This window comes from Brachyistius frenatus, unplaced genomic scaffold (assembly GCF_029030835.1).
Source record: "Brachyistius frenatus isolate BFR_SWC_R1_liver_20210118 unplaced genomic scaffold, ASM2903083v1 Contig_51, whole genome shotgun sequence".
NCBI lineage: Eukaryota > Metazoa > Chordata > Actinopteri > Embiotocidae > Brachyistius > Brachyistius frenatus.
This window is the reverse complement of record NW_027210650.1, coordinates 417,501-442,675: the sequence shown is the minus strand read 5'-3', so window position 1 is coordinate 442,675 and position 25,175 is coordinate 417,501. Positions and strand designations below refer to the sequence as shown.

Here is a 25,175-nt window from a genome sequence, read left to right as displayed (position 1 = left end):
TCTTTCGTTGTTTTCTGAGTGGAAACAGGTTTATTAGACTGTTGGTCAGATGCAAAAGCAAAGTGAATACGTTAACATGCTGTTTTTATGTGTTTTCTAACATTTTATTCTCTGAACAATCACTTAATAATGAAGAAATGTATTGGCAGTGGCCTTAACGTGACCATTTCTGATGTTTTCTGTGCTCATTACTTAAAAAAAAAAAAAAATTCTTCCAAATGATGGAGCAAGTTTCTAGCAAATATTTGATTCCTCAGTTTATGTGGATCCTAATAATAAACAATTTGGTAATTGATTAATTATTTAAAGTACTCAAAAGTACTGAATATTTGCTATTTCCATAGTTTGAAAATGCTCCCTGTACATGACCAGGGCCACAAGACAGAAGAGGACGGACTTAAATGGTGTAAATTTCTATTAAAGTTTTGATTAATCACAATATTTTGACTCGTCATCTGTATCGACAAGTTTTTTTCATGTAGTTTTGGTATCGGCTTCTTAAATGTGAATATTTGTTAGTTTTAAGTGTTTTCTATCATAATAAACCTAAAACATTTTTTGGGGGGGGTTTACATATAAATCATTTGTCACTTTTTTTTTTTTTTTCACATTTTATAGGTCAAAGGTTTATATTGTACTTAAGTGATAAAAATACGTGTTAATATATTTACATGAGTTCATATAATATGGAGTGAACGTGGCTGTGGGATCATGAAACACTTTGAAGACTGCTGATTTAATTTTGAAGGGTGGTATTTCACCGGAAGTCTAACGGCAGCGCACTTCACGGTTATTTTCCGGTAAATGTGTGAGGCGGAGATAAGCCCGAGCCCGAGGGGGGCAGGGGGGCGGAGCCGTTAGGCGCCGATGATTCACCGCAGAGTAACGGAAACTTAACGGGAGTTTGAGCGGCGGTGTCCGGGCTGAACGCATCGTCCCGGGAGCGAACATGGTGTCACTGTGGCTGACCTGCGGTAAGACTTTACTCTGGTTGTTAATGCGGAGCGAGCAGCTGTTAAATGAGCAGAAAGGTGAATGTAGTTTGATGGAGAAGCTTTAAAACCAGTTCATGTTCTGTAACAGCAGATATTTGATTTTTAAGCCTTATCGCTGTAAAACTGCATTAAAATGTTTTTTTTTTTTTTTTTTAGCTACTCAAGTATTTCAGTTCCCATTAAATGTTACTTCATTTCTAAATATTATAACTTACTTTTTACTCCACACAGTTAAACTACTGTAAGAAATTAATATTTTTGCTGCTGTATTTTGTAATAAATCGAACTACACACCAGCACAGAGGAGTAGAGCTGAACTTATTAATTAAAAGTGATTAAATGTTTTGATCGTTCAGCTTTTGAAATGTGAAACTGCTTTTTCTTTTAAGTTATTTTCTTTGAACTATTTTTACTCATTTTGACCTTCACAAACATGGTGTTGCTTTTGTTAACTATGTGGAGTATTTCTCACTGTTTTCTGAAGCTTTAAAGTATTAATAAATAGTTGCAGTCCTCTGAATTATCTCCACCTCGACCAACTCTAGCAGTAAAATGCTGCTGACTCACTGAGGCATGAATGATAACAATCTAATCAAACAAAAAAATGTACTGTAAGTGGACTTGTACTATTTGTACACGGCGTGGCAGTTGAACTAAAGGCTCTGAGTTCTTCTTCCAACACAGTCACACACAGTTCATGATAACATAATCTAATCTGACAGACCGAAACGCAGAATAAAACCTGCTTACTTCCCTGCACGGTGCTGAGAAACTGTCGTCGGTGTTGTAGTTTGTCTCGTGGCCAGCTCGGCGACGTTGTCTGACGTGGAGAAGTACGAGGTGATCCGACCTCAGAGGCGTCAGGAGAGGCAGAGAAGGAGCCTGCAGGACGACCAGGTGACGACACCTCACCTGCACGTCGCTGGAGACGAGACACACAGGCTTCATTTAAGAAAAACAAAAAACAAAAAAACATTTCATATTTAATTTGCCAACGGTGGAAAGTGCAGACGACATCCTGACCTTCCTCAAAATGTGTTGTCTGCTTTTCTGCAGTCACTTTTCACATATAACATAATATGAATCAAGCTTGTCAGTTTTGTTCTACTTGTTATTTTGCACATCAAAACAACATCCAGTAGAAAGGAGATGACATATCTTCCTCCTCACGGATCTGAACATTGCAGCAGTGCAACTTTCATGGTGCAAAATGCTGTTAAAAAAAACTGCTGAAGAACATTTAAATGCAGAACTTTTACCTGTGACGGTATTTTCTGTTGTTGTACTGTGACTTCTGAAGGATGCGAGTTATTAACGGCTGCATGGGTTCTCTGCAGGTTTATCCTGACACAGTTCGGTACGAGTTGGTCATCGAAGGTAGAAACCACACGATTCATCTGGAAAAAAACAGGTCGATTTCAGATTTTCACTTTCCGAAAACGTGTCTTAATAAGTGAACGTGTCAAAAAGAAAACAACGTCTGTTTTTCATCTGTTCTGCAGGAATCTCATTGGGAGAGATTACACTGAAACACGCTATTCAGAAGATGGAAAACGAGTCATAACGTCACCAAAGGAGGTGAAATTTCACTTTATTCAGTTTAATAGCTTGGCTAAAAGTGGCGGTTAATAGCTGGGAAATTTGGTGTTTCTGTGGGTTTTTTAGCCAATTTATAAACAAGAATGTAAAAATTGAATTGAACTTTGTAATTTCATTGAACCACAGTAATGACACCTGTTAAAGTATGTAAGTGTTATTTTTATTTTGGCATGTTAAATCTTCCATAGAGTTGACTCACTTCAAGTCAGTTTTGTCTCTAAAAGATGATAAATTTCAGCTTTTATTATGAAAATTCATGCAATTTGATAGAGATATTGACTCAATCAGATGCAGTGTATTTCCCTGGATTCCTATTATTATTAATGTCATTATTTTCCATTAATTGTCATGGTAACACGTCTTCCTAGACAGAAATCGATATCCAAGTTAACTGAGGAGTAAAGTCTTCGTGTACATCTGTGAATGTATTTGGCTTCACTAGAAAAACGTACACATTGTCGGAGTCGTACGTGACCCAAACATGATCAAAATAAATGCGACGCTGTGATTTATGATTTCATGGACGTTTGAAAACCAAAGACTGTGTTTGTGAGCGATGTCTCGGTGAAGACTGACGACGTGCCGTCCTGTTCCTCCAGGACCACTGCTTCTACCACGGGCACATCGAAGGCATGGCCGACTCCTCGGCCAGCGTCGGGATCTGTTCCGGCATCAGGTACCAAAATCAGGACATTTTTCACATCTTGGAACTTTCTGTTTGTCTTCAACCGCTGATGTCGCTCCAGTGAAAGTTTCACACACGTTTGAGAAACGTGTTGCTTCATGATTCTTTTGTAATCTACTTGTTTCTCAAGTTGTTTTTGATAACTGGAGTCAAATGAAATTTCCTGCATGAATTTACGTAACAACTGCTCTGTAACTATTTCTGTTCTTATGTTTCATCATCTTTTCCTGCTTTATCAGATTTGTTTTTTTTACCATGTTTTCCTCGTTATTGAAGCCCCTTAAACTTTTATATTTTCCAAACCCTTAAATCTGTGCCCACCACCGTCAGATCAGTTCCGTTGTTTACGGATGAATCTCAGGTTTGTTTGTTTTACTTACGTATGAAGTGTTGTTGTTTTCTGTGATGATGCGCAGCGGCTTCGTGAGAGCTCGGCAGCAGGTCTACGTGATCGAACCTCTGGGAGCGACCGAGGACGGAGACCACGCAGTCTACAGATGGGAGCACCTGAAGTCCAACACCACCGTTCTGTACGACCGGGACCAGGACCGGGACCAGGACCGGGACCAGGACCGGGACCAGGACCGGGACCAGGACCGGGACCAGGACCGGGACCAGGACCGGGACCAGGGCCCTCGGCTCGCTGGCCTCTTCAGGTCCAGGTCTTGGGTACGCTGCAGCAGATTTCCCTAAACTAGAACTTTTCATCATTGATCGATCGTTTGATTTAAAGCAGACAATATTAGTTTTGCAAAATGAAGAAGGAAACCACAAAACGTTCACGTTTAGAAAGCAGAAAAAAAAACATACAAAAACCGACTCAAATAAATGATTTGATCATAAAAACTGTTTCCGGTTCATCCACCTGTCAACCAGCTGTTAATCGATTAATGTGGTAAAAATGTATCCGGTAAATATGAATTACAAAAAGGCACGAAAGCCAACTGTTGGGCAATAAATGTATTAATGGGTTTTAATTTAATTTAATGAGATGTGTTTATGCTCTGATCCCTTTAAAACCTCTGGGTGGAAAATGTTGTAATCAATGATCGGCAGTGTTTAGTGATGGTTTTAATATTTTTCATTGGTGTTTGTTGATTTATCGTGTTTTTAATTACAGTTTGCTGGATTAGTTTAAAGCAGATATTCTGATTCTTCAGACAGTTTTCCAGATAATCTAATATTCCGATATGTATATATTGTTATCGTAGTAGAAGATGATGACTCAGTAAATATGAAACTGCGTTAACAGATGTAGGTCGTCCTGTTTTTGTGCCTTTTTTGAATGAAGTTCTGCACTAAGTTTGCATTCGTCTGCGTTTCTTTCAGAAAACGAAACCCGGAGGTCCGCAGAAGTTCGTGGAGCTGTACGTGGTGGTCGACAACGCCGAGGTCAACCTCTTCACTTTAGTCACGTCTTTGACTCCGTCGCCGAATTAAATTATGACGGCGTTCGTGTCTCCTCTCGTCCTGCAGTTCCGACAATACGGAGAAGAGACCAAATCTCGCATCTTTGGAGTCATAAATCACGTCGATAAGGTACTTTTTCTTTCTTGTGTTTTATAAGTTGCTGTCTCAGCACGTTGGTTCCTGAACGCCTCCTGCTCCTCCTCCTCCTCCTCCTCCTCCTCCTCCTCCTCCCCCTGCCTGCAGCTGTACCGGCCTCTGAACATCCGCATCATGCTGGTGGGTTTGGATATCTGGTCGTTTCGAGACCACATCGACGTCCACGAGAAGTCGGAGACGACTCTGGACAACTTCCTGTTGTGGCGTCAGAACTACCTCCTGCCGAGGAAGAAGCACGACAACGCGCAGTTTGTGACGTGAGGACGTCGGACGTCGTACGTCTGTCTCGAACGCGGCGACGCTGCCGGCTTGGAGCTGACGTCACAACTTTTTGTCTTCAACAGGGGCATAGATTTTGAGGGAAACACGGTCGGTCTGGCAAATAAGTTCGCCATGTGTACGGAGAACTCGGGCGGAGTCAACCAGGTACGAGTCACCGCTTGTTCTTCTTCCTCGTCTTTGACGGGAGCGAGCTGGTATTTATTTACGCTCTTCCCCTCCAGGATCACCACAACAACCTGATCGGCCTCGCCTCCACCATCGCTCATGAGATGGGACACAACTTGGGCGTGTCGCACGACACCGCGGGCTGCGTGTGCGGTCCGTCTCACAGCAGCGGGAACTGCGTGATGGCCGACCAGCTCAGGTGAGAATCGTCCGTCCGGCCGTGTTGTCGGGAGTCGAAGTCGGTTTACGGCCGTAGACGGAGACGGCCTGGTGCTCAGAGGTTCAGAAGTTTAGCCTCCTTATCTGGAAATGTAGAACATCCTGGGGGACGATGTGAAGCGGAGGTGCGAGGGCGGAGAGTCAGAGATGGATCGGCCGTCTCCTCCGGACTCCTTAGTTCCCGTTTCCATGACAACAGTTACGTTCGTCTGTCTCGCTCTGAGTGCATTTCTCGTACTCGTACCTGAAAAATATTTTAGCTTAATTTCCATGTTGAGACAAATCTTCATCCGCTGTCATAAGAAACTGAAACCTCGATGATTTCAACAAAGAGTTCTACGAAAACTACTTTCTGAGAAGGAAAAACAAAATACAACTTCCATGAAGAAACTACAACCAGTAACTTGATTTCATCCACAACCGATTTTAATTCCACTCTCCAGTCGTAATATTAAGTCCTCGACTCATCCGTGGACGTTTTCTAACTTCTGCAACAGAACCTGTCAAAGAAACCGTCTTTACTCCGGCGTACGCGGAACTTGTAGTGAACAGCATTTCTACAGTTTGTGTTTGTCTCTGGACCGCCGACCTCTTGAAATCGGACCTCAGTGACGCTCAGATCAACAACCCACATATGAAGTGTGTAACGTTCGTGTGTCCTTTTATTTATTTATTTTTATCATCCTCCTTCAGGACATCAAGTCAAGACTTTCCGGAGTTTTTCAGCGGCTGCAGCGTGAACCAGCTCGCCGAGTTCTTGGAGCGCGCTCAGCCCGGCTGCCTGCACCGACCCGACTCGGTCAACACCGTGAGCGCGGGCCGTCGCTGTGGCAACGCCCTGCTGGACCCCGATGAGGAGTGTGACTGTGGTACCGTGGAGGTAACGCAAACTGATGCAGCTTTCCGGGGGCGTTGGTGGAACATACCAATTTGAGTTTTTCCGTTCCAGCTGACTCGTGCGGTTTCCTGTGCGCGAGCTCTATAAAAGGTTAGGTCGCTCCGCTTCGTGGAGCTCCAACACTTAAAGGGTTAAAATAGTTCTCTGGTGTGCTCACGTCTTATCGGAGAGGGAAAAAAAAAATATGTAAACCAGATCTTTTACCACTGCAGGCTTGTTTGAGTGGGTAGCACAACATGACATCACTGATAAAAACCGCGCGTGTTGTTCCTCGTTTCCAGGAGTGTAACAACCCGTGTTGTGATGCCTCGACGTGCCGCCTGACGAAAGGATCTCGGTGTGCTCACGGAGAGTGCTGCGACAGCTGTCAGGTACAAGAGCTGCTCCGCTGCCTTCAACGGGGCTTTTGTTGTTGAGTTAAAAACGCATGTAATATCTATTTACACTCAGGAAAAGTCCGTTTATATTATTAAAAAGCAGGAAATTAGATTAAAAAAAAAAAAGAAAGAAAAAAAAGAAGCTTACTGAGATCAGTAGTATAAGCATTAGTCCTTAACTACGTTTAAATCTATTTATAGATTGCAAAGTTTTCTGTTGTAATTTATTCCATGAAGAACTTGAGACCGTGAAACATGTTTAAAAAGCACCAGGAAGTCGTATTCACAAAACATCTGAAATTTAAGGCTCCTGAGATTTTTACATGAAACAAAAAGTAGTCTCGTGATAAAAGTAGTTGGCTTTGTTAAAGGTCCCATATTGTAAAAATGTCCACTTATTTTTTTCAGTCTAGGTGCTATTTAAATACAGTGAAAGTGTCAAAACATGGAGAGAAATGCACACGAGATGTTTTTAGAAGAGCTGTTTGGACTTCCTTAAGTTTGTGATGTCACAAAACAGTGTTGTCTTGTAATATATTGTCCCTGCGCACAGACAGCGGCTCAAATGATCAGTGATCTGTAGCGCTATTGTACCGATAGCTACAAAGCTAACAATGCAAGCTGCTCGCCTGCTATCAGGAGCAGCTTGTGGTTTTAGTGTCTTGCTCAAGGACACTTCGGCATGTGACCGGGAGGAAGCGGAGGTTGAACCGCCAAAGGGCAACCCGCCGAAACATCTGAGCCACGGCCGATCCCGACGTTTTATTTCTTTTACAGAAGAAAACACCGAGCAGAGCTAACGAGCTGTGATTGGTCAGGACGTGTGTCACTCAGAACCGTCAGCCAATCAGAAGAGAGGGTCGATCAAACAGCCTGTTGATGTAAAACTGCAGAGATGTAGAAATATACTGAAATGTTTTTTGGTGCTTAAAATCACAAAATGGTCTTCTTATGGACGTCAAGACTGCAAATAAAAAAAATGGGTAAAATGTGGGACATTTACGAAAGCCGGTGTACAAAACAGGAGAAGGTCGGGTCAAACAGACACACCCTGCCTTTTGAGTAATAATGAAGGTTACTCTTCAAACCAGCAATAATAACAGGAAACAGAGGCTGATATCCTGCCGGTTCTGTTTTCTGTAATTCACCACATCCTTCCTCAGATGACAAGTTTCAAGAACTAGAACACCACAGAAACACACGAGCTAATTATGGCGTCCAGTCTGGCAACTCAGTGAAATGTGAAAAAAAAACACCAAAAAAAACCACCAAAAAAACCCAAAAAAAACCTACTGTCCCGTTCTGACCTGAGATGAACTTTAAACTGCAGTTCCAAGAGTCGGGCGTCATGTGCAGGATGTCGGCCGGCGACTGCGACCTGCCGGAGTACTGCAGCGGGGTGTCGGGGGAGTGTCCCGACGACAGCTTCCAGATGAACGGGAAGCTGTGCTACAACCACGCGGCCGGCTTCTGCTACAACGGACGCTGTCCCACGCGAGACCAGCACTGCTGGAGGCTGTTCGGAGAAGGTAGACTCCACCGCACCGACGTCACTCGGGTCAACACAACGGCGTTTTTTTTCTTCAGAGTTCACTGTCACATGGTGGAAATGGTTCTTCCTAAGAAACACGGACTAATACACATTTATACATGTGGATTTTATGATGTAGGAGACTTCTAGGAAGTTCATTTGAACAAGAAAACAAGCGAGTAATGCCTATTTTAGTATTTTTTTGTCTAACGTTACATTTATCGGAAATATTGTACTTTTTACTTCTATATTTATTTTTTGACAGTTTTAGCTACTAGTTACAAATTTTAACGTCAAAAAAATTCCCCCCAAAAAATTCCAAAAAAAATCCCGATCAGCTCAGTAAAATGAATCGTTAGCAATGAAATCACTGTTTTCTCACGTCACAGTTTTCACTAAAAAAGTGACCTTTACTCTAAACTTCTCAAATAAATATTTAAAATTTCCCACCAGACAGAAGATCATAATTGAACTTCCTGTTTGTTTGTTTTCCTCCAGGGGCCAAAGAAGCACCAGATATCTGTTTCAACCTGAACAAAAAGGGTTTGGAAGGCGCCAACTGTGGGAAGACCAAACTGGGCTTCACTCGCTGCGCGCCAGCGTACGAATGAGCAGCGCAGACCGATGCTGTCGACGACGCTCGACGAGCTCTTCCTTCATTTTGTCTTTTATTTTGTAGGAACGTGAAGTGCGGGTCTATATTTTGCGACGGAGGGGACACGTCCATCACGGGACGACACGCGGCCTACAACGTGTTCAGGCGGGAATGTAAACTGGCCGTGGACGACGACAGGACCAGAAACATCGACATGGTGCCCAACGGAACCCACTGTGGATCAAACAAGGTGAAAAAAACACAAAAACTCTCTTTTAAATTTATGTTTCACGTTTTGCTCAAAATCAAACGTTTGTTTGCAGGTTTGCCTCGACTACAAATGTGTGAACGTTTCGGTTTACGGGAAAAGGGAGGATTGTGCGAAGAAGTGCAACAACAACGGGGTGAGTTTGTTAAAATATTAACATCATCCGTCTCACTTATTTATTGTCCCCGTGAAGAAGTGGTTTTACCTTCAGTAACGTGTCGTATTTATCAGGGAAATAACTGAATATCGGATTATAAAAGCTGCTCGGAAAAGTTTTTCTACCTGGAATTTAAAATTAAAAATAAAAAAATCACACGGTTTTATTTTAGACTTTAAAATAAATGTTTTGAACTTTATTTAGCTAGCACTAAATAGATATACAGAGAATAAAAAGTTAACATTATTCTAAAAAGACGGTGGAATGAAACGTCAATCCAAAATACGACAGTAAAAAGTATTTTTTCCAGAAAATTAACTTTTTGATTTCGCTGACTAATAGTCGTCTAACTGTTTTTTTGGTTGCCTTTTTGTTGTTGTGATCTCTAGGTGTGTAATCACAAGAATGAGTGCCACTGTAACCCCGGCTGGGCTCCGCCTCACTGCGACGTCCAGTACGCAGATTTAATTCCAGGTACAGAACGCTTCCACCGTTTTATTTCACGTCTGAATGTCCGCTTATCGACCCGGTTGATGATGCTGCTGCTTCCATCCACATTAAACTCTCAGCGCAGACTTAAAACCAGCTCACATGAACCAGGTGGTTGAATCACTCCTCAGAAACATGAATGATTCACGATGAGTCACCGACATCATCGTTCACTAAACCTCTCAAAGACTTTTTCCAGCTTCAGCTCGACTTCGCTCTGTTTCTGATTATAAAACGATTCCATCCACGTGAAGCTTGAAATCGGAGTTTGCCAAGAGGTTGTGCAACAAAACACAGAACAAACAAAGAGGAAGAAGAGCAGGAAGTTTCTTCTGTTCTCACCAGAACAGAAGGAAGAAATAATGAAGGCAGTAATATCAGAAAGAAGCTTGATTGTGAATTCTTCTCAGATTGTGGTGAAACCAACTATTCTCCTTCTTGTGCAATTTTCAAACGTTCTACAATGAGTTTCTTATTTGAACTCGGTATTTTTCATGTTAAACATCAAGTAGCAAGAAAAAAGTTGCTTAAAGAGCTTCTAGTTTCTTGTGGAGCAAAACAATTGAGCTAATTTCCACAATTAAATGCTTCTTCTTCTTTCTGAGAACTACATCGTATTAAACTAATGTTTTGACTCGCATCACTTGTTTTAGCTCTCAGGTTGCAGCGGTACTTCAAACTAAACTTTAAACAGATATAATGTTTTGCAGGTTTTTTAGTCCAAAATTAAAGTGAACAAACTGAAAATTTGACCTTGATGAAAAGTCAGAGGACGATCAGAGTTCATCCTCTGAGGACCGTCAACACCGCCAGTGTGGCTAACGATTAGCACGACTAAAAGCAACTTAAATAAATAAATAAATATATGTATACATGTTCTTGCCACATGAAGAGCCTCTCTGCGTACAGTAGGACTTCATGTATACGTCACAACGTGCAGCTGCAACCGAGCGATTTCCCGTCTGCCTGCAGGTCAGAGCACGATAATAGCCGGCGTGTGCATGACTCTCTTCGTCCTTATCGTGATCACCGTGGTGATCGTGGGACTGATGTACTGTAAGAAGGACACCGTGGACAACTACATCTCCAAAAGGTCGGGGTTTTTTTCTCTCTCTCTCCTGCTGAGTTTGGATGTTTTCTCGGCGTTTGACTTTCGCTTTCTCTCCTGCTAAAATCCATCTGCTGTTCACAGGAGAGTGTACTCGGCTCCGAGGAAGTCCAACACGATGTTCCACGAGACGAGCGTCAAAGACAAACTTCAGATCAGCCACCCCACCTTCATAGCGTCCACGGCCACGCGGGACGGCGCTCCTCTGATCGTCATGGCGACCCGCGGCCGACCCGCTCCGCAGGTACACACCGGCCCCGCGGCCGCCTCACCGTTTCACTCAATGATCACTGACGTGTTCTTGTTTCTTCGCAGCCGCCTCAGACTCAGTCTCCAGAATCAACCACTTCAGAAACCGAGCCGGTGAGTTCTTCCTTTGAATCACTTAAAGAGATCTAATACATAATGTAAGCCGAAGAGTCGGAAACTAAAGTCTCACGTTGCTGCTGAAGCTCCCAAAGTCAAATTAAATAATACATGAAGGAGGCTGTCTGTGGTCGGATGAGTTCCTTATGGACAAACAATCTGAAAAGACGACGGGATGACTCGGACTTGGACGAGACACACGACCGACCAGACGTTGGGCACCGACCAATCACAGACCTGCGTGATGTCATCGAGCAGGAGGAACTCGTGATCTCGTGGGTTACAACACGGGAAGTCGCGTGCGCAGTGTGCTCGACGTTTAAAGTGGTTGCGTCGTGAGGACACTGTTGCTAGGCAACATGGACGGCGTCCAGAAGCCACAGAGGCTAACGATGTAGCAAGTTAGCAGGCGGCTGACTCGATGCAGGAAATGCAATTGGAAACATCGACATTTTCCTCAGATGTGTTATTAAGGTACAAAGAAAAACGGGAAACACGTCCTCATTTGAAGACAGAAAATCAAGATGTAACCAAACCGAATGATAGCGTCCGTGTTGTGTTTAGAAAAGTAGGAAAAAGAAAGAAAACTGGACTGTGGAGTCGCATCAGGACGACCGTCCGGCCGACTGTCCTTCAGCCCGGTTCACCTCATCGCGCTCCACTGATCAACGTCACATCGTGTCGACGTTGTCACGAGACGGGAGGGTATTAATAGACATTTTAATGCCGTGGAGTCTGGAGCTTCTTAAGATTGACGTCCACGAATAATTTATCTGTGACGCTCAGCGAGGTTTGAATACTTCGTATTTAAAGAGAAGACGGACGAGAACCTTGAAAGAAAGCGTTTGAAGATCACAGATCACATAAAACATCTGAAGCAGCGCGAGTCAACATAGATACGATTAACTTGAACTAAAGTCCAACAAAAATAACTCCTGATTTCCTTCTTCCCCACAGATGAAACCTCTACCTCCATCCAAACCTTTACCAACTCTCAATAAAGCACAGGTGAGTACATGGTTACTATTGCTATCCCACTATATACAGATGTTCAGTAAACGCCTCACATGCAGGTTATTGGTAGACACTATTTATCGTCATGGATTTAGTGTAGAAATCAACATTCGGTTGTTGAATACGAAGGCGTTTTTCGATACTACATAGTGACACTATGATAGAATGAAGGTTTGTTAGCCAGTTCGACAGGTGAGACTCGTATTCGGTTTCAGTTCCAACGTGAACTCTCTTCTCCAAACCTTCAACAGTTTCAGCTGCAGAAGTAACAACTTCAATTCAGTAAATTTGTCTAAAATTGATCTCGCGTTGGTTTTCAGTATCAAGCAGCCACACCGAGTCCTTCTTCTGCACCTCGGGTCAAACTCAATCCTCCTGTACCTCCGGTCAAGCCTAGCCCTCCTCAAGCAGCCAGAACCAAACCCAGCCTTCCTCCTTTGCCTCCAGCGAAGCCTCAGCTCCAGACTCACATGAACTCCTCATCAAGAGTATCGAGTTCTACCAAAGCGGAGGACGATCATGCAGAAAGAGAAATCCTGTGAATCAGAGGCCCGTGAGTTCGGAAAACTTTGTGCAGAGCAAAGTTTCACCGACTGAGAACGTCTTTGATGCAACGAGACCAACGGCTGCTGTGGAAAAGTGACTTTTTGGGTGGCGGGGCTTTAAGGTGGCTTTAACGTGGCATTTACAAAGAACTGCTGCTGCTGCAAAAATCCTTTCTGCAAACTTGCTGTGTAACGAGCACAACGACAAGTCGTCTCAATGCACTTTTATATGTGCGAGGAAAAAGGTGTTCATATGGAAATGTTTTATTTTATATTTATTTAATATTTGTGTAAGCGACTGTATGAAAGTTATTAGTAGGGTGTGCGGGGTCCGGTTTTAGGGTTAGTTGTCTGGCTACAAACAGAGTTAGAAAGACGCTGGTAAACATAATGCAGCGGAAATATTCTCCTGCCGAGGCGGTGGAGACCAAAAATGGAGCTAAAAGAGAGTGAATACTGGAGCTCCATTTGTAGGCCAATTTCTAAGACAAAGTCCTTTCATTTAATTATCATACAGTCCCTAAACGTCGTCCACAGCCAGTCTGTGCCTTCTACCGGGTAAAAACTTTGCACTGCACTTGAAAACCTACGAACGGTACAAACAATCCCAGAGGCTTCAGATGACCCGTTTGTGTTGCCGTAGTTCAGCTTGAAACATTTTTACGCTCCTTTGTGTGTTTTTTTTACTGCACTGATATTTTCTTCAGAACAACAGTCACACAGTTTGAAGACCTTCAAGGTTAAAATTGTAAATTAGCAGTTGTGGTTAGCTCAGCTGCAGGGCGGGGGGGGGGGGGGGTGGGGGGAGCGGTGCCGGGAAGAAGATAATTAGTCCAGCTGAGCCCGATCATGACGGATTTTGTCTCTCCCTGATAAGTGAGCAGAACCTGGAGAGAAGCAGTGACTGGACGGACGCTCGGAGGCAGGGCAGGAGAGCGCCGTGACAGGGGGAGGTCGAGTGGCCTGGAAAATAAATAAGTTTGAACTCAACTCTGTGTGTGCAGCGGGTCATCTGTGTCCTCCAGTCTCGCTTCAGCAGTTTATCAGTCTTGGTCCGGAAATACAAAACATAACGTGGCGTGATAATAAAACCTGCTTTTATTAAATGTTACATATGACTGTTTGAATGTAAAAACAAAACTGGATTCATTCTCATGAAGGGCTTCTTGTTGCAACGAATAAAGTGCACTTTATTTCAACACTGGTTTTGTTGCATCAGCAGATTACAGTTTGTCAGCATGAAGCAAAATATTACACAAATCTGTGAATTTGCACAAAAATAAAAAATAAAATTCTCTACAAAGTCTGTTTCCGTTCTTCCTTGTGTGATACTTTTATTTGTTAATTTTGTTAACGAATTTTGTTATTTTTATCAGCCGGGACCGACTGGGCCGTCCTCTATTCAGGTCTATGAGCACCAATATGATGTGGAGACATGAACTATGTGGCCAAAAGAACAACACACTTATCTGTAATTAGTTAACATGTCAGAACAAAACCACGGTTGTGCATCTGCAACATCAGCTCGAATGGTTTCAGACATTCAGCCATTAATGAGCTCCGACTCACAATCAGCGTTTCTGCTCGTCCCAAACACATCGGACGGATCCGAGTTCACGACTCTCTGCAGTCCAGTTAAAGTTCTTCCACACCGAACCGGTGACGTCATTTCTTTTGTCTAAAACATGAAACTGCAAATGAGGGAAGAAATCGGATTTCCTGTAAATCAGAGCTCAGACATGAGAACTGAGGAATGATTCACTCTGATTCACGCTCATAAAACAACGAACAAGGAGCCCGGCTTGTTTCACAGCAGAGCTTGTTGACATACGATGATGACATCACCTCTTTGGAGGAATCGGGGCGTCGACTCATCAGCTCTGTTTGCTCTGATTTAAAATTCCTGCTTCAGACAGAAACCGCAAGACTTTCCAAGCGAAACGCACCACGATGGCAAAAAGGAAGGTCTCTTAATGTTGAAACTTCTCTCTGTTCGGGGGTTTTAAAACGCCCGTTTCAAGGTTTCTTGGCTGTAAATCCGACTCAGACAGAAACTCCCTCGTCGGTTTTTAAACATTTGAACGTGTGCAGACGTTCCAAAACGTTTGAGATGGAAACGTTAAAAAGTCTCCGAAGACGAGCAGAAGTGACCCGAGCTGACTCTTCATGCATAAAGCAGTCGTGACGAATCACTTCCTGACACACCGTCCAACAGTTAAACCACTTAAACCAGGTCAGGAGACGGGAGGACGTCGAGAAGCAGACAATCTGCACGGCTGTGATTCACTATTAATCACTCTGAGGGACGGCTGAACAACTCTGATCATCTCAGATTTAAAAAGCCTCAGTGGAACCGAGGAGCGCAGCAGGAGTTTCATCAAACTCACTCGTCATGAAATCCTGTGAGAAAATAAATAAAAAACTGACGAAAATGTTCACAAGTACAGGAACTCCAGCGAGGCGTCCACGCCGGGACTCTTCCTTCCTTTTGTTCGGGATTCAACTCGAACAATGCGAGATGCTTCTCGTGTTTTTAAAGATGGTTTTAATGTGTGAAAAATGGAAAACCAAGAAACGCTGATGGTTGTTTCCCAACATGAGACAAGTTAAATCTAAAAAGGATTTCATTCTTCAATGATACTTTCACCTCTTCAAGCTTCAAACATTTATAGACACAATTTAAAGCAGCTCAGATATTGATCGATGTTGCTTCATTAAATTGGTTCAATAATCCAAACAGTTCAAGAGAAACTGCTGCAAATCAACTGCACAAAGTTAATCCTGAAACAACCGCATGAATACCTCCAACATTACTGGCAAGAAGTTCAAATTTCAGCACAAACACGTGCGATCTATCTTCCTCCTCCTCCTCCTCCTCCTCTTCCTCACTAAGGGACATGAAGCAAGTCTGGGAAACAAAGGCCGATGCAGGAGGAATCACAGCTGTGCTGCTGCAACGTCCAAACTTCAAGTTCAAAAAGTCTGAGAGTGAAGTAAGGAGTCAGAAAAGTATTGATTCAATGTATGTGTGTGTGTGTGTGTGTGTGTGTGTGTGTGTGTGTGTGTGTGTGTGTGTGTGTGTGTGTGTGTGTGTGTGTGTGTGTGTGTGTGTGTGTGTGTGTGTGTGTGTGTGTAGGAAGTGTTCAGAGATTTCTTCACACGCTGAAAACAAAGATCTCCTGACAAGATTTTCTTTATCAACACCTGGCTTTAAAAAATAAAACAAAAAACTACTGAAATCTGATTTATGTGAGTATCAGATTGGAATCTGAAAAATAACGAGATCTGATGTTTACAAATCGGTTTCAGTACGATCCTGAGATCCTGAGATCCTCAGATCCTGAGATCCTGAGATCCTCAGATCCTGAGATACTCAGATCCTCAGATCCTGAGATCCTCGGATCCTGAGATCCTGAGATCCTCAGATCCTGAGATACTCAGATCCTCAGATCCTGAGATCCTCGGATCCTGAGATCCTCGGATCCTGAGATCCTGAGATCCTGAGATACTCAGATCCTCGGATCCTGAGATCCTGAGATCCTCAGATCCCGAGCCAACTAATGCAGCTCTGACTGCTCAGAGCAGATTTCAAGTCTTTCCTTTTTGCCGTCTCTGCAATTTTTGACGTGTCTGTCACATGACGCCGTCACAGGAAACACGCTCGCTGTGTCTGGACCGAACTTCCTCTCTGAACAGTCATATAAAAAAAAAACTAAAACAAACAGACCACGTGGTATATGAACAAACCAAAATGAAGGCGTAATGTCGTTACTATGGCAACCAGAGCAGATTCCCACCCGGACGTACAGATCAGATCTGATCTCTGGAAACAGTGACGTGAAAACAGAGTCGTCAACACGAGAGTCGTGCCAAAGTCATTTATTCTTTTATTACCAGGAAAACATTTGATCTTCACACGATGAAGTTCCTAAAAATTAAACATTCAGAGAACAAAGTTAAACCATCAGATGGAAACAAAACTCAAGATGGAAAGAAAACCGACGAATCGAGTTACTTAAATACAAAAAACATAATAATTTCTGCCATTGCACTTCGACTTCATAAATACGAGGAAGGAGGTTCGTTTCTGTGTTTGGCTCTCAGGAACTAATTTCATTTCTCTTGATTGACTGATGGAGCGGAAACAACGGGGAAAAATTAAGATATAGCCGAAAAGTGTTTAAACTTAAAAATGAAAATAAAAAAACACGATGTGCAAAAATCACATTTTCATTACCCGAGCTTTTTAAACTTCATATCCGCTCCTTCTGCATTCATTTAATGGCACCGACTGAAGAAGAAGAAAAAAAGAGCTTTTATTTTGATGCCCTTCAGTTTTCTTTAACACAATTTCTAAATCGCTTTTTTTTAACATTTTTGCAAAACTCAACGAACTGTTTCAACTCTGCGGTACCTGAACGCATCACGAACCCTCCACTGAAATAACAGGTGAACATTAATGAGACAACAAAAAAACTAAAAAAACAACCCCGTTATATATATATCTCTGTGATAATCAAAAAGACATGTACAGTATAGACAGTTTAGAAACATGATCTCTCGTGACAGAAGACACGACTGATGATAAACAAACATGCCAACGTGGACTTGAACCCTCCACATGTTGATAATAAAATATATCAAATCGATAATAAGCGACGGGAACGGCTGCAAATCCTGTTTCATCTTCACAGAGAGGAAACATGGGAGTATCAAAGTGCTGTTTGCTTAATTGTCATTTCCTCGCCCCTCCCTCCCTCCCTCCCTCCCCCCTCCACCATTTCCTGTGCTTTCCGTGCTCCCATGTTTCAGTGTGATCCTCCAGTCCGACAGTAGAAATGAGTTTTTATGATGAATATTGTGCAGCGTGAAGGAAGAAGTAGTAGAGACACAGCTTTTTAATGTTTGGTCATAAAAAAGAAAAGAAAAGGGTATTAATCAAAGGTTTCCCAGCGCGGGAGGAGACAGACACCGAGCATGTGTGAACTCCCTCTCTTTGTTCATTTTTTTTTTTTTTTTTTCAAAGAAGATCAGGAAAGCATTTTTGTTGTTGTTGTTTTTTTTAGGAGAATGTCCCGAGTCCATGTACAACTGTACAACGTGTGACGCCACCCTGCTGCGCAGTACAGCTCACAGTCCTTTTAGTGTTACTCAAGCAGGGGGGTGGAAAGGGGGACGAGGAGGAGGAGGAGGAGGAGGGGGGGAGGGGGGGGGGGGGAGGTGAGGGGAGGGGAGGGGAGGTGAGGTGAGGGGAGGGGCAGGACGACACACAACGCGGCTTCACGCGTTTCGCTTTTTTAATTTTGTGGTTAAAGTTTCGTATTTTGTCCAGCTCCAGTCTTGGTCCTTGAAAGAGGAAAACCGAGGAGTTAAGAAATGACACACCACAAGACTTTTTTTTTTTTTTTTTTTTTTTTAAAGAAAAAACCCTTTTTCTATTTTCTTTTCAGAGAAACCTGCTCTTGAATTTTTAAAGGGCTTCCCGTATACAGCTCTTCACTGTATAACCATGATAATAAACTGTATCTAATAACCATAATAAATGATAAATGATATGTTGTGAAGTGAACTCTGGAGGCTCCTTTTTAATGTTTTAACTTTTTCAAAATAAAAGACAAAATGGTATTTTATGCGTTTGTTTCCGTCGCTGAACTGAAAACAAACGCGACTCTGAAAACGAGATACTTTTATAAATTTTTGTTTGTTTAGTTATAAATTATGTTATTTTACAGTTTGTGTGCAAACCACAGTCAGTGTGAACTGGTGGTTTTCTTTGCGATTGTTTAGTTGTTTTTATATTAAAATGATCCAAAAAGAGACTCCGTGGCCTGAACTCACCTTTAATGTTGTTTCTAGATAATAAAAAAAATACCCTTAATATTTAATATAGATAATCCACCATCCTTAGAACTACACTGATGTCAGAGGCGACTTATATCTGACACTCATAACTCTTTCTAGGTTTTTCAAACGGGAACTGAATGCACCGTTCAAAAGGAAACTTTCTTCGATAATTCAGACTCTATGACGAACTTTGTTTTGAACTGATTCCAGATTAAAAGCGGTGAACTCACCACGATGCTCTTGGTCTGGTCGTCCGCCGCCTCCTGCATCAGGCTGGTCAGCTGACTGAGGTATTTCTGGTTCTCCTGCAGCAGTCGTGGGGCAGCGTCACTGAAGGACACACGGACACACAGAAGACACCATTCAGACCTCCTTCGTATGTACAATGAGTTTATTATAGTACCGAAGACAGAAAAGAAAACCCCCAAGGACAAAATAAAATATATTTAGAAGCTTTTTATTTTCCAAGAATAAAATGTTTGATGGATCTATAAAGACACTAATAGTAAAATATGAACATAAAATTAACCACACAGACATTTTAACAATGTTAAATCTTGATTTCCTTTAATAATGTCCCGGAGTTGACAAATGAAGGTCCAGACTTCCCTCTATTTATGGTTTCACTTTGAAAACACTCTCTTGACCTGCACTCGATGACGGAGGGAGTGAGTGAGTGAATGGGTGAGTGAGTGAGTGGGTGGGTGAGTGGGTGAGTGGGTGAGTGAGTGAGTGGGTGAATGAGTGAGTGAGTGGGTGAGTGAGTGGGTGAGTGAGTGAGTGGGTGAATGAGTGAGTGAGTGGGTGAGTGAGTGGGTGAGTGAGTGGGTGAGTGAGTGGGTGAGTGGGTGGGTGAGTGGGTGAGTGAGTTACCTGTCGTTGGGCCCGGGCAGCGAGGTGAGGGGATGCGGGGAGCTCACAGGCTGCGCTGACTGCGTCCACTGAGAAACCTGCAGCAGGTTGGACGAGTCGGGACTCGCTGCCATCGAGTTACGAGACGAGTTCTGAGCCTGAAAGACAGAAACATCGTAGAGGTTCATTCAGCAGCAAGAAAACACGCCGTCCGTCTCCTACAACATCCACGCAGGCGGCGTTTTTACATGTTTGTTTTTAAGGTAGACACATCTGGGGAGCAAATATGGACCAGAGGAACTGACGGCAAGATGAAACAGAGCGAGTCAGCAACTATTTTGGTGAATTGATTTTTTTTTTGTACATAAAAAAAAAGCCAAACATTACCAGGCTCCTGTTTTTCCTTTTGTCTTGTATGATCGTGGACAGAATATTTACAGATCAAACAATGAATCGATTAATGAAGAAAATGAGCCACAGAGGAGCAGATGATGGAAATAATGTTCAATCACATGATGATTAAAACAAAGCAGGAAACACTCAGTGAGAATCTCATTGATATTGTTCATCATACTACAGACTATATACATCCATGTGGAAGAAAAAAAACAAAAATAAAAACAAAGATAATCCTAAATGACTTGTCTGACAGCAGAGAACAACTTACACAGGCGATCTTCAGTAAATGCCAGAACTCTTTCTGCCTCTTGATCTGCATCTGCATCACCGTGTTGTCGGCGTCCTTGATGCTCTCCAGCGTTTTCTCGATTCGTGGAAACAAGTCAATAATCTTCTGTTTGCTAATCAGGATCTTACTGTTGGTCAAAATGTACATTTTATATGAACGAGGCAGAATTAAGAAAAGCAACGGGGAGTTTAAAGTAAACTTAAAGAGTTGACATTTGCAAATAACTTCCTATTAAAGTAAAACTTGTGGACTGGACTCCCACCTGAGGTGTGTGTACAGGTCTTTGAGGACCTTGTCCTGGTTCTGGACCGTCTGGATGATGGCCTTCACCATCTCCGAGCTGTCGCTGCTCACGTCCGAGTCGGGAACTGAGAGAAGCGACGTTACATGAACGACTGAACGCACACTTTGGTTTTAAGAAATTTGGATTTCTGAGGGAGAGTAAACCCGTTTCACCAATGAAAAATAATCTTACTTTTGCATTTCATCTTCAGCTGCTTGTAGAGCTCGATCGCTTTCTCCTCCCTGTGATGAATAGAAAACGGTTACAAAACTGACCTCTGGAAGTTTTCTTACAAACGGCAGATTCATATTTGATGTTTAAAAAAAAAAGACGCTGCCGCCTTCGAACAGCAGCACAGAGGACCGTCTGTTTGTCCTCCAACAAACGTCCCTTTAAGTCTCGCACTTTCAATCCAGAGAAACAACAACAACAACAACAACAACTCCCAGCGTTCGCTGAAGGTGAGACGAAGCACAACGATGTGGGGAAACTTTCTACAAACCTGATGCACCGAATAGTTGCAGAATAATAAAACAGTCATGACACCGAGGTGACCCCAGTGGGCTGAAGATCTACAACCAGATTCATATTCGACCCCAGTGGGCTGAAGATCTACAACCAGATTCATATTCGACCCCGGTGGGCTGAAGATCTACAACCAGATTCATATTCGACCCCAGTGGGCTGAAGATCTACAACCAGATTCATATTCGACCCCAGTGGGCTGAAGATCTACAACCAGATTAATATTCGACCCCAGTGGGCTGAAGATCTACAACCAGATTCATATTCGACCCCGGTGGGCTGAAGATCTACAACCAGATTCATATTCGACCCCGGTGGGCTGATGGATCTGTAAGTGATTGACTGATCGATTTGTAGATCAGCGTCAGATTTGTTTGAAAACGTTGTGACTGTACTTCCTTTGCTCTGTGATATGATATTTCTGTCACTCACTGTGATGAGTCAGCATGATGTGGTGAACAGAGCGTTTACTGTGAAGATGTGCGTTGGAACGGTTTGATTATTAATCGACTATTTATAAAGGCAGCTAGCAGACAGCTCTTTAGGAGCATTATGTGACGCATTACAATGAGCTGCTGGTAAAAACAGGAAGGACAATAGTTGCATAGACTAATACAATTTTTTAAAATATTTTCACAACTATTCAAAACTTAGTTTTTAACTCTCAAAAGCATCTAAAATAATTTTTTATCTAAAGTAAACAACCAAAGACGTGTTAGGCTCCAGCAACACTTGAAATATATCAAGATTAACAATATATCGGATTAAAACGATGTCGGCCGTCACTGTAAAATGAACACTCACAGCTGCTCCATCTTGTCTCCTTGGCGACGGGCGTAGGGGCTCCTCTGAAGCTCCACTATCTCCGAGTGCAGAGCCATGATCTCATCGTCCAAATGGCTCACCTCCGCCACCTGCAGGACAAACAGGGAACCACACGCGACGGCCGGTCACAGCGAGGAGGAGTTCACACCGATGAAACAGTTACAGGTTACAGAAAACAGGTGTTACCTGCGCAAAAGCTGCAGCTCTCTCCTCGTTCTCCTGCCAGGCTTTCAGCATCTTTTCAGAGGCTTTTGAGACAAACACAAAGACGACTCGTCAAAAACAACCGTCATCTTTTCTCAGTGCTGTAAAGAAGCGGTTTGGTTACGACGTGGCGACGGCGAGCTGCCGGTGAACACTCACAGATGCCGTAGTGCATCTGATCGCTGTATTTCTCCAGGTCGTACTGGATGCTGCTCTTGAAGAAGTCCAGCTTGGCTTTGAGCTGCTGCGAGAAGCCGAACATGCTGTTTTTACATCTGGTCAGGTTGGTGTTGTAGCGGAGGAGACTGAGCCTGGAGGAGGAGGAGGAGGAGGAGGAGGAGGAAGGAGACGGGTGATGAGCCATGTTAGAGCACCTGAAGCAGCCGTTCACTCTGCGTGGCTGAACAGAGTTAACAGTGACAAGGAACCACAGTGTGCAGAGTTTCTCTTCCAGCTGGGAAACACTCAGCTGCTCCAGGAAATCTCAATAATTAATGCAAAATCAACCAACATTTCCAGGGACTTCAAATTAAGAACAATTTATCTGCATTAAAAGGGACAAAAACACCTGTAGCGGCAGCAGTGAGAGTTTGCAACAGGTTGGTCGAGTGAAGCTCCACAAACATGCAGCAAAATCCACCGTAGAAACAATCCTACGTTTAGTTTGAACATAAAATCTCTGGACAACCTGCAGAAACGTTTTATAACCGAGCTTCAGGCAGACAGGATAAAAGAAAAAAAAACTATTTTCATAGAGATGATTCGGACTCTGTGAACTTGCATAACTTCCATATCCTGCATATCTTATACAGAAGAGCACCCTGTGACCTTATTTCCAGCTGGATGGCTGTATTTACTGTATGTTTTTCTACATACTGCAGCCTCACAGGGAGGAAACAAAATCCTGCCTCAGCAATTTCCTGCTCAGAAAAATGTCTTCAGCATAACTGTACTAATATTCTGTGGCCATTAAATCCACTGTGCTGCTTAATGGTGTGGAAGCAGGATATTAATATTCATTCAGGGGCTGCGATGTACTCGGCCTGGCGGAGGTGCACGTTGAGGGAGCGAATCGTTGATGAAATATAAAATACAGCAAAAGCCAAACCTCCAAAAATCTGGACCGACTTGAGCTCCACATCATTTCCAAATTAATGAAGGAGGCATTTTAATGGATTTAATTGACAACTAACCACAAAAACTAAACAAAGTTATGTTTTGTTTTTGCTCGTTTAAGTTTGTTCATACAAACTCACATGGCCGCTCTCTGTCCTTGGAAAAGTCGGCTGTAGTCGTCTTTCAGGCCGCAGATGTAGCTCACCGCTTCGCCCCAGACCTTCTTCAGCACCACCAGCGGCAGCTGCGTCTTCGCCTCTTGCACTGCGAATGTAACACGTCAGCCGTGACAATCTCACAGAGCGGAGGAGGTGCAGCTCGGTCGGCGGCGTTCGAGATCGATAGATCGTTGTGAATCCAGAGCGACGTAGAAACCAACTCACCGATCGTGTTGACTTTCTCCGGCAGCCGCCTGGCGCTGAAGGGACCCGAGTACTTGGTGATGCTCTTGTCGAACAGGTAGACGATGTAGCTGTCCCACCCTCTCTACACGGGAGGAAAGAAAACAAACCGCTGTGAAATATCTCTCCTCGCCGGGAGAGTCGAAGCCTCTCGACACGCGTGAGTCACGATGCCGTCGCAGGCAGGTTGATTTCTGCAGCGTTCAGGTCTGTTTCACGTGTTTGTTTTTTTATAAACGGAGGGCAAGATGAGGGACGATAAAGATCCCCGGCCTGGCTCCAATACACGGTCTGCATCTTAACCCCCTTGGTCACCACGGAAACGCCCCCCTCCCCTCCACCCTCTCCCCCCGATGGAGGTTTTAACTCAGCAGTTCATGAAAATACTGAAAGCTGCAGGTCTGTGAGGGCGTATGTGAGATGAAGGATGAATTTAGAGTTCTGCAGAACAATCATTCGACATAGAAAGGAAACTCTCTGCCGGGAGTTTTTGAGGTCCGTAACGATCGGCGGTGAAGTCGGGACGTACCACTCCGTCCAGGACGCACTGCGCGGCGGCCTTCCTGGGGTCCAGCGACACGCCCGTCTCCTGCAGCAGCTCCTGGTTCACCACCTCGATCCGGGTCTCGGCCTCGATGCGCTTCTGCAGACTGTGGAGGCTCTCGTCCGGGGTCAGCTGGAAGGAGTGGACCTGAGCCGTGGTCATGTTCAGGATGTGGACCACCTGGAGAGAGTCAGCAGACCCGTCAACCATCGGTCACCGCGGTGCTCGGTACAACCAGGGTCAAGAATATGTCATTATTTTTAATATCACAGCAAAGATTCTCTGTTCTTCTGTTTTGTTTTGTTTTCTAGTTGCGTAGCATCTTAAAAAATATGAGTTACTTGCAAGTTGAATTTTTAGTCAGGATGAAAGTGAAAACATAAAAAAATAAAAATAATCAGAGGGTGGAGAATTCAGAGCCGCCGAAGGCTTGAGACAGATCTCCCGTTTCTCTTTGTGGAGCAGCTCCGTCACTTCCAGGTTTTACTTCCTGGTCTCCAGGTCGACGGCTCACCTTCATGCTCAGAATCTGCTCGAGCACCTCGAAGCACTGCGGCCTCCTGGTGTCGGGGTTCGTCCTGCCGCCTCTCTGGACCGGATCCCACTTCAACATCAGCTGCAGCAGCGCCTCCATCGGCTCCAGCAGCGTCCTGCACGGCCGAAGAATTCAAGATGTGATTAAAGAAAGAAATTTCACAAATAAGAATAAATGAATCCTGTTTAAAGTTTGTAGAAGAGTGTTTGTTTAACGGGACTTCGGGGTCACCGGGTCCGGACCTGCTCAGGTTGTTGGGATACGGAAGATGTGTGGAGAAGCGGACTTCTCCGTTCAGCTCCTCCACAGCCATGATGTCTTTTGGACCTTTATTCCTCACTTTGCTGGCCCTGTGGACGAGAGGAGACCGAATCTAAAAGGATCATCTGGACCAACGTCTCGCCGGACGGCAGAAATAAAAACTCTCTCCTGTGATATACGGACAGATTCATGAGAGTGCTTTTAGCTTGAATGTAACAGATGTTCATAAAAGTGCATT

At 43.6% G+C, this 25,175-nt stretch overlaps 2 protein-coding genes across 3 annotated transcripts in view; one reads left to right on the top strand and one right to left on the bottom strand.

Annotated features, from left to right (window-relative positions):
- The first annotated feature begins 886 nt into the window (after positions 1–886).
- Positions 887–14,058, top strand: LOC138624365 (zinc metalloproteinase-disintegrin-like ohanin). Its single transcript, XM_069704505.1, has 23 exons — positions 887–974; positions 1,786–1,892; positions 2,333–2,406; positions 2,498–2,573; positions 3,194–3,270; positions 3,696–3,948; positions 4,609–4,671; positions 4,756–4,818; positions 4,933–5,102; positions 5,190–5,271; positions 5,349–5,491; positions 6,205–6,391; positions 6,691–6,780; positions 8,117–8,315; positions 8,816–8,918; positions 8,997–9,162; positions 9,236–9,316; positions 9,727–9,811; positions 10,799–10,919; positions 11,019–11,178; positions 11,250–11,297; positions 12,258–12,308; positions 12,635–14,058. Exons 1-23 carry the CDS (start codon positions 950–952, stop codon positions 12,854–12,856), a joined length of 2,646 nt encoding a protein of 881 aa, XP_069560606.1. The 5' UTR covers positions 887–949; the 3' UTR covers positions 12,857–14,058.
- A 2,665-nt stretch (positions 14,059–16,723) lies between these two features.
- LOC138624367 (inhibitor of nuclear factor kappa-B kinase subunit alpha-like) overlaps positions 16,724–25,175 on the bottom strand; it is an 11,867-nt gene continuing 3,415 nt past the window's right edge. Inside the window, exons 9-22 of one of the 2 annotated variants that reach the window (XM_069704508.1) lie at positions 24,919–25,026; positions 24,656–24,791; positions 24,127–24,321; positions 23,580–23,682; positions 23,337–23,460; positions 22,240–22,391; positions 22,063–22,124; positions 21,856–21,965; positions 20,719–20,768; positions 20,506–20,611; positions 20,223–20,370; positions 19,577–19,713; positions 18,934–19,033; positions 16,724–17,150 (exon numbers count right to left, since the gene is read on the bottom strand). In XM_069704508.1, coding sequence (XP_069560609.1) covers positions 17,106–17,150; positions 18,934–19,033; positions 19,577–19,713; positions 20,223–20,370; positions 20,506–20,611; positions 20,719–20,768; positions 21,856–21,965; positions 22,063–22,124; positions 22,240–22,391; positions 23,337–23,460; positions 23,580–23,682; positions 24,127–24,321; positions 24,656–24,791; positions 24,919–25,026 — 1,576 coding nt within the window. In that variant the 3' untranslated portion in view covers positions 16,724–17,105. Of the gene's footprint in view, positions 17,151–18,076; positions 18,206–18,933; positions 19,034–19,576; positions 19,714–20,222; positions 20,371–20,505; positions 20,612–20,718; positions 20,769–21,855; positions 21,966–22,062; positions 22,125–22,239; positions 22,392–23,336; positions 23,461–23,579; positions 23,683–24,126; positions 24,322–24,655; positions 24,792–24,918; positions 25,027–25,175 lie in introns of those variants that run through there. The other variant, XM_069704507.1, reaches the window with a different exon arrangement.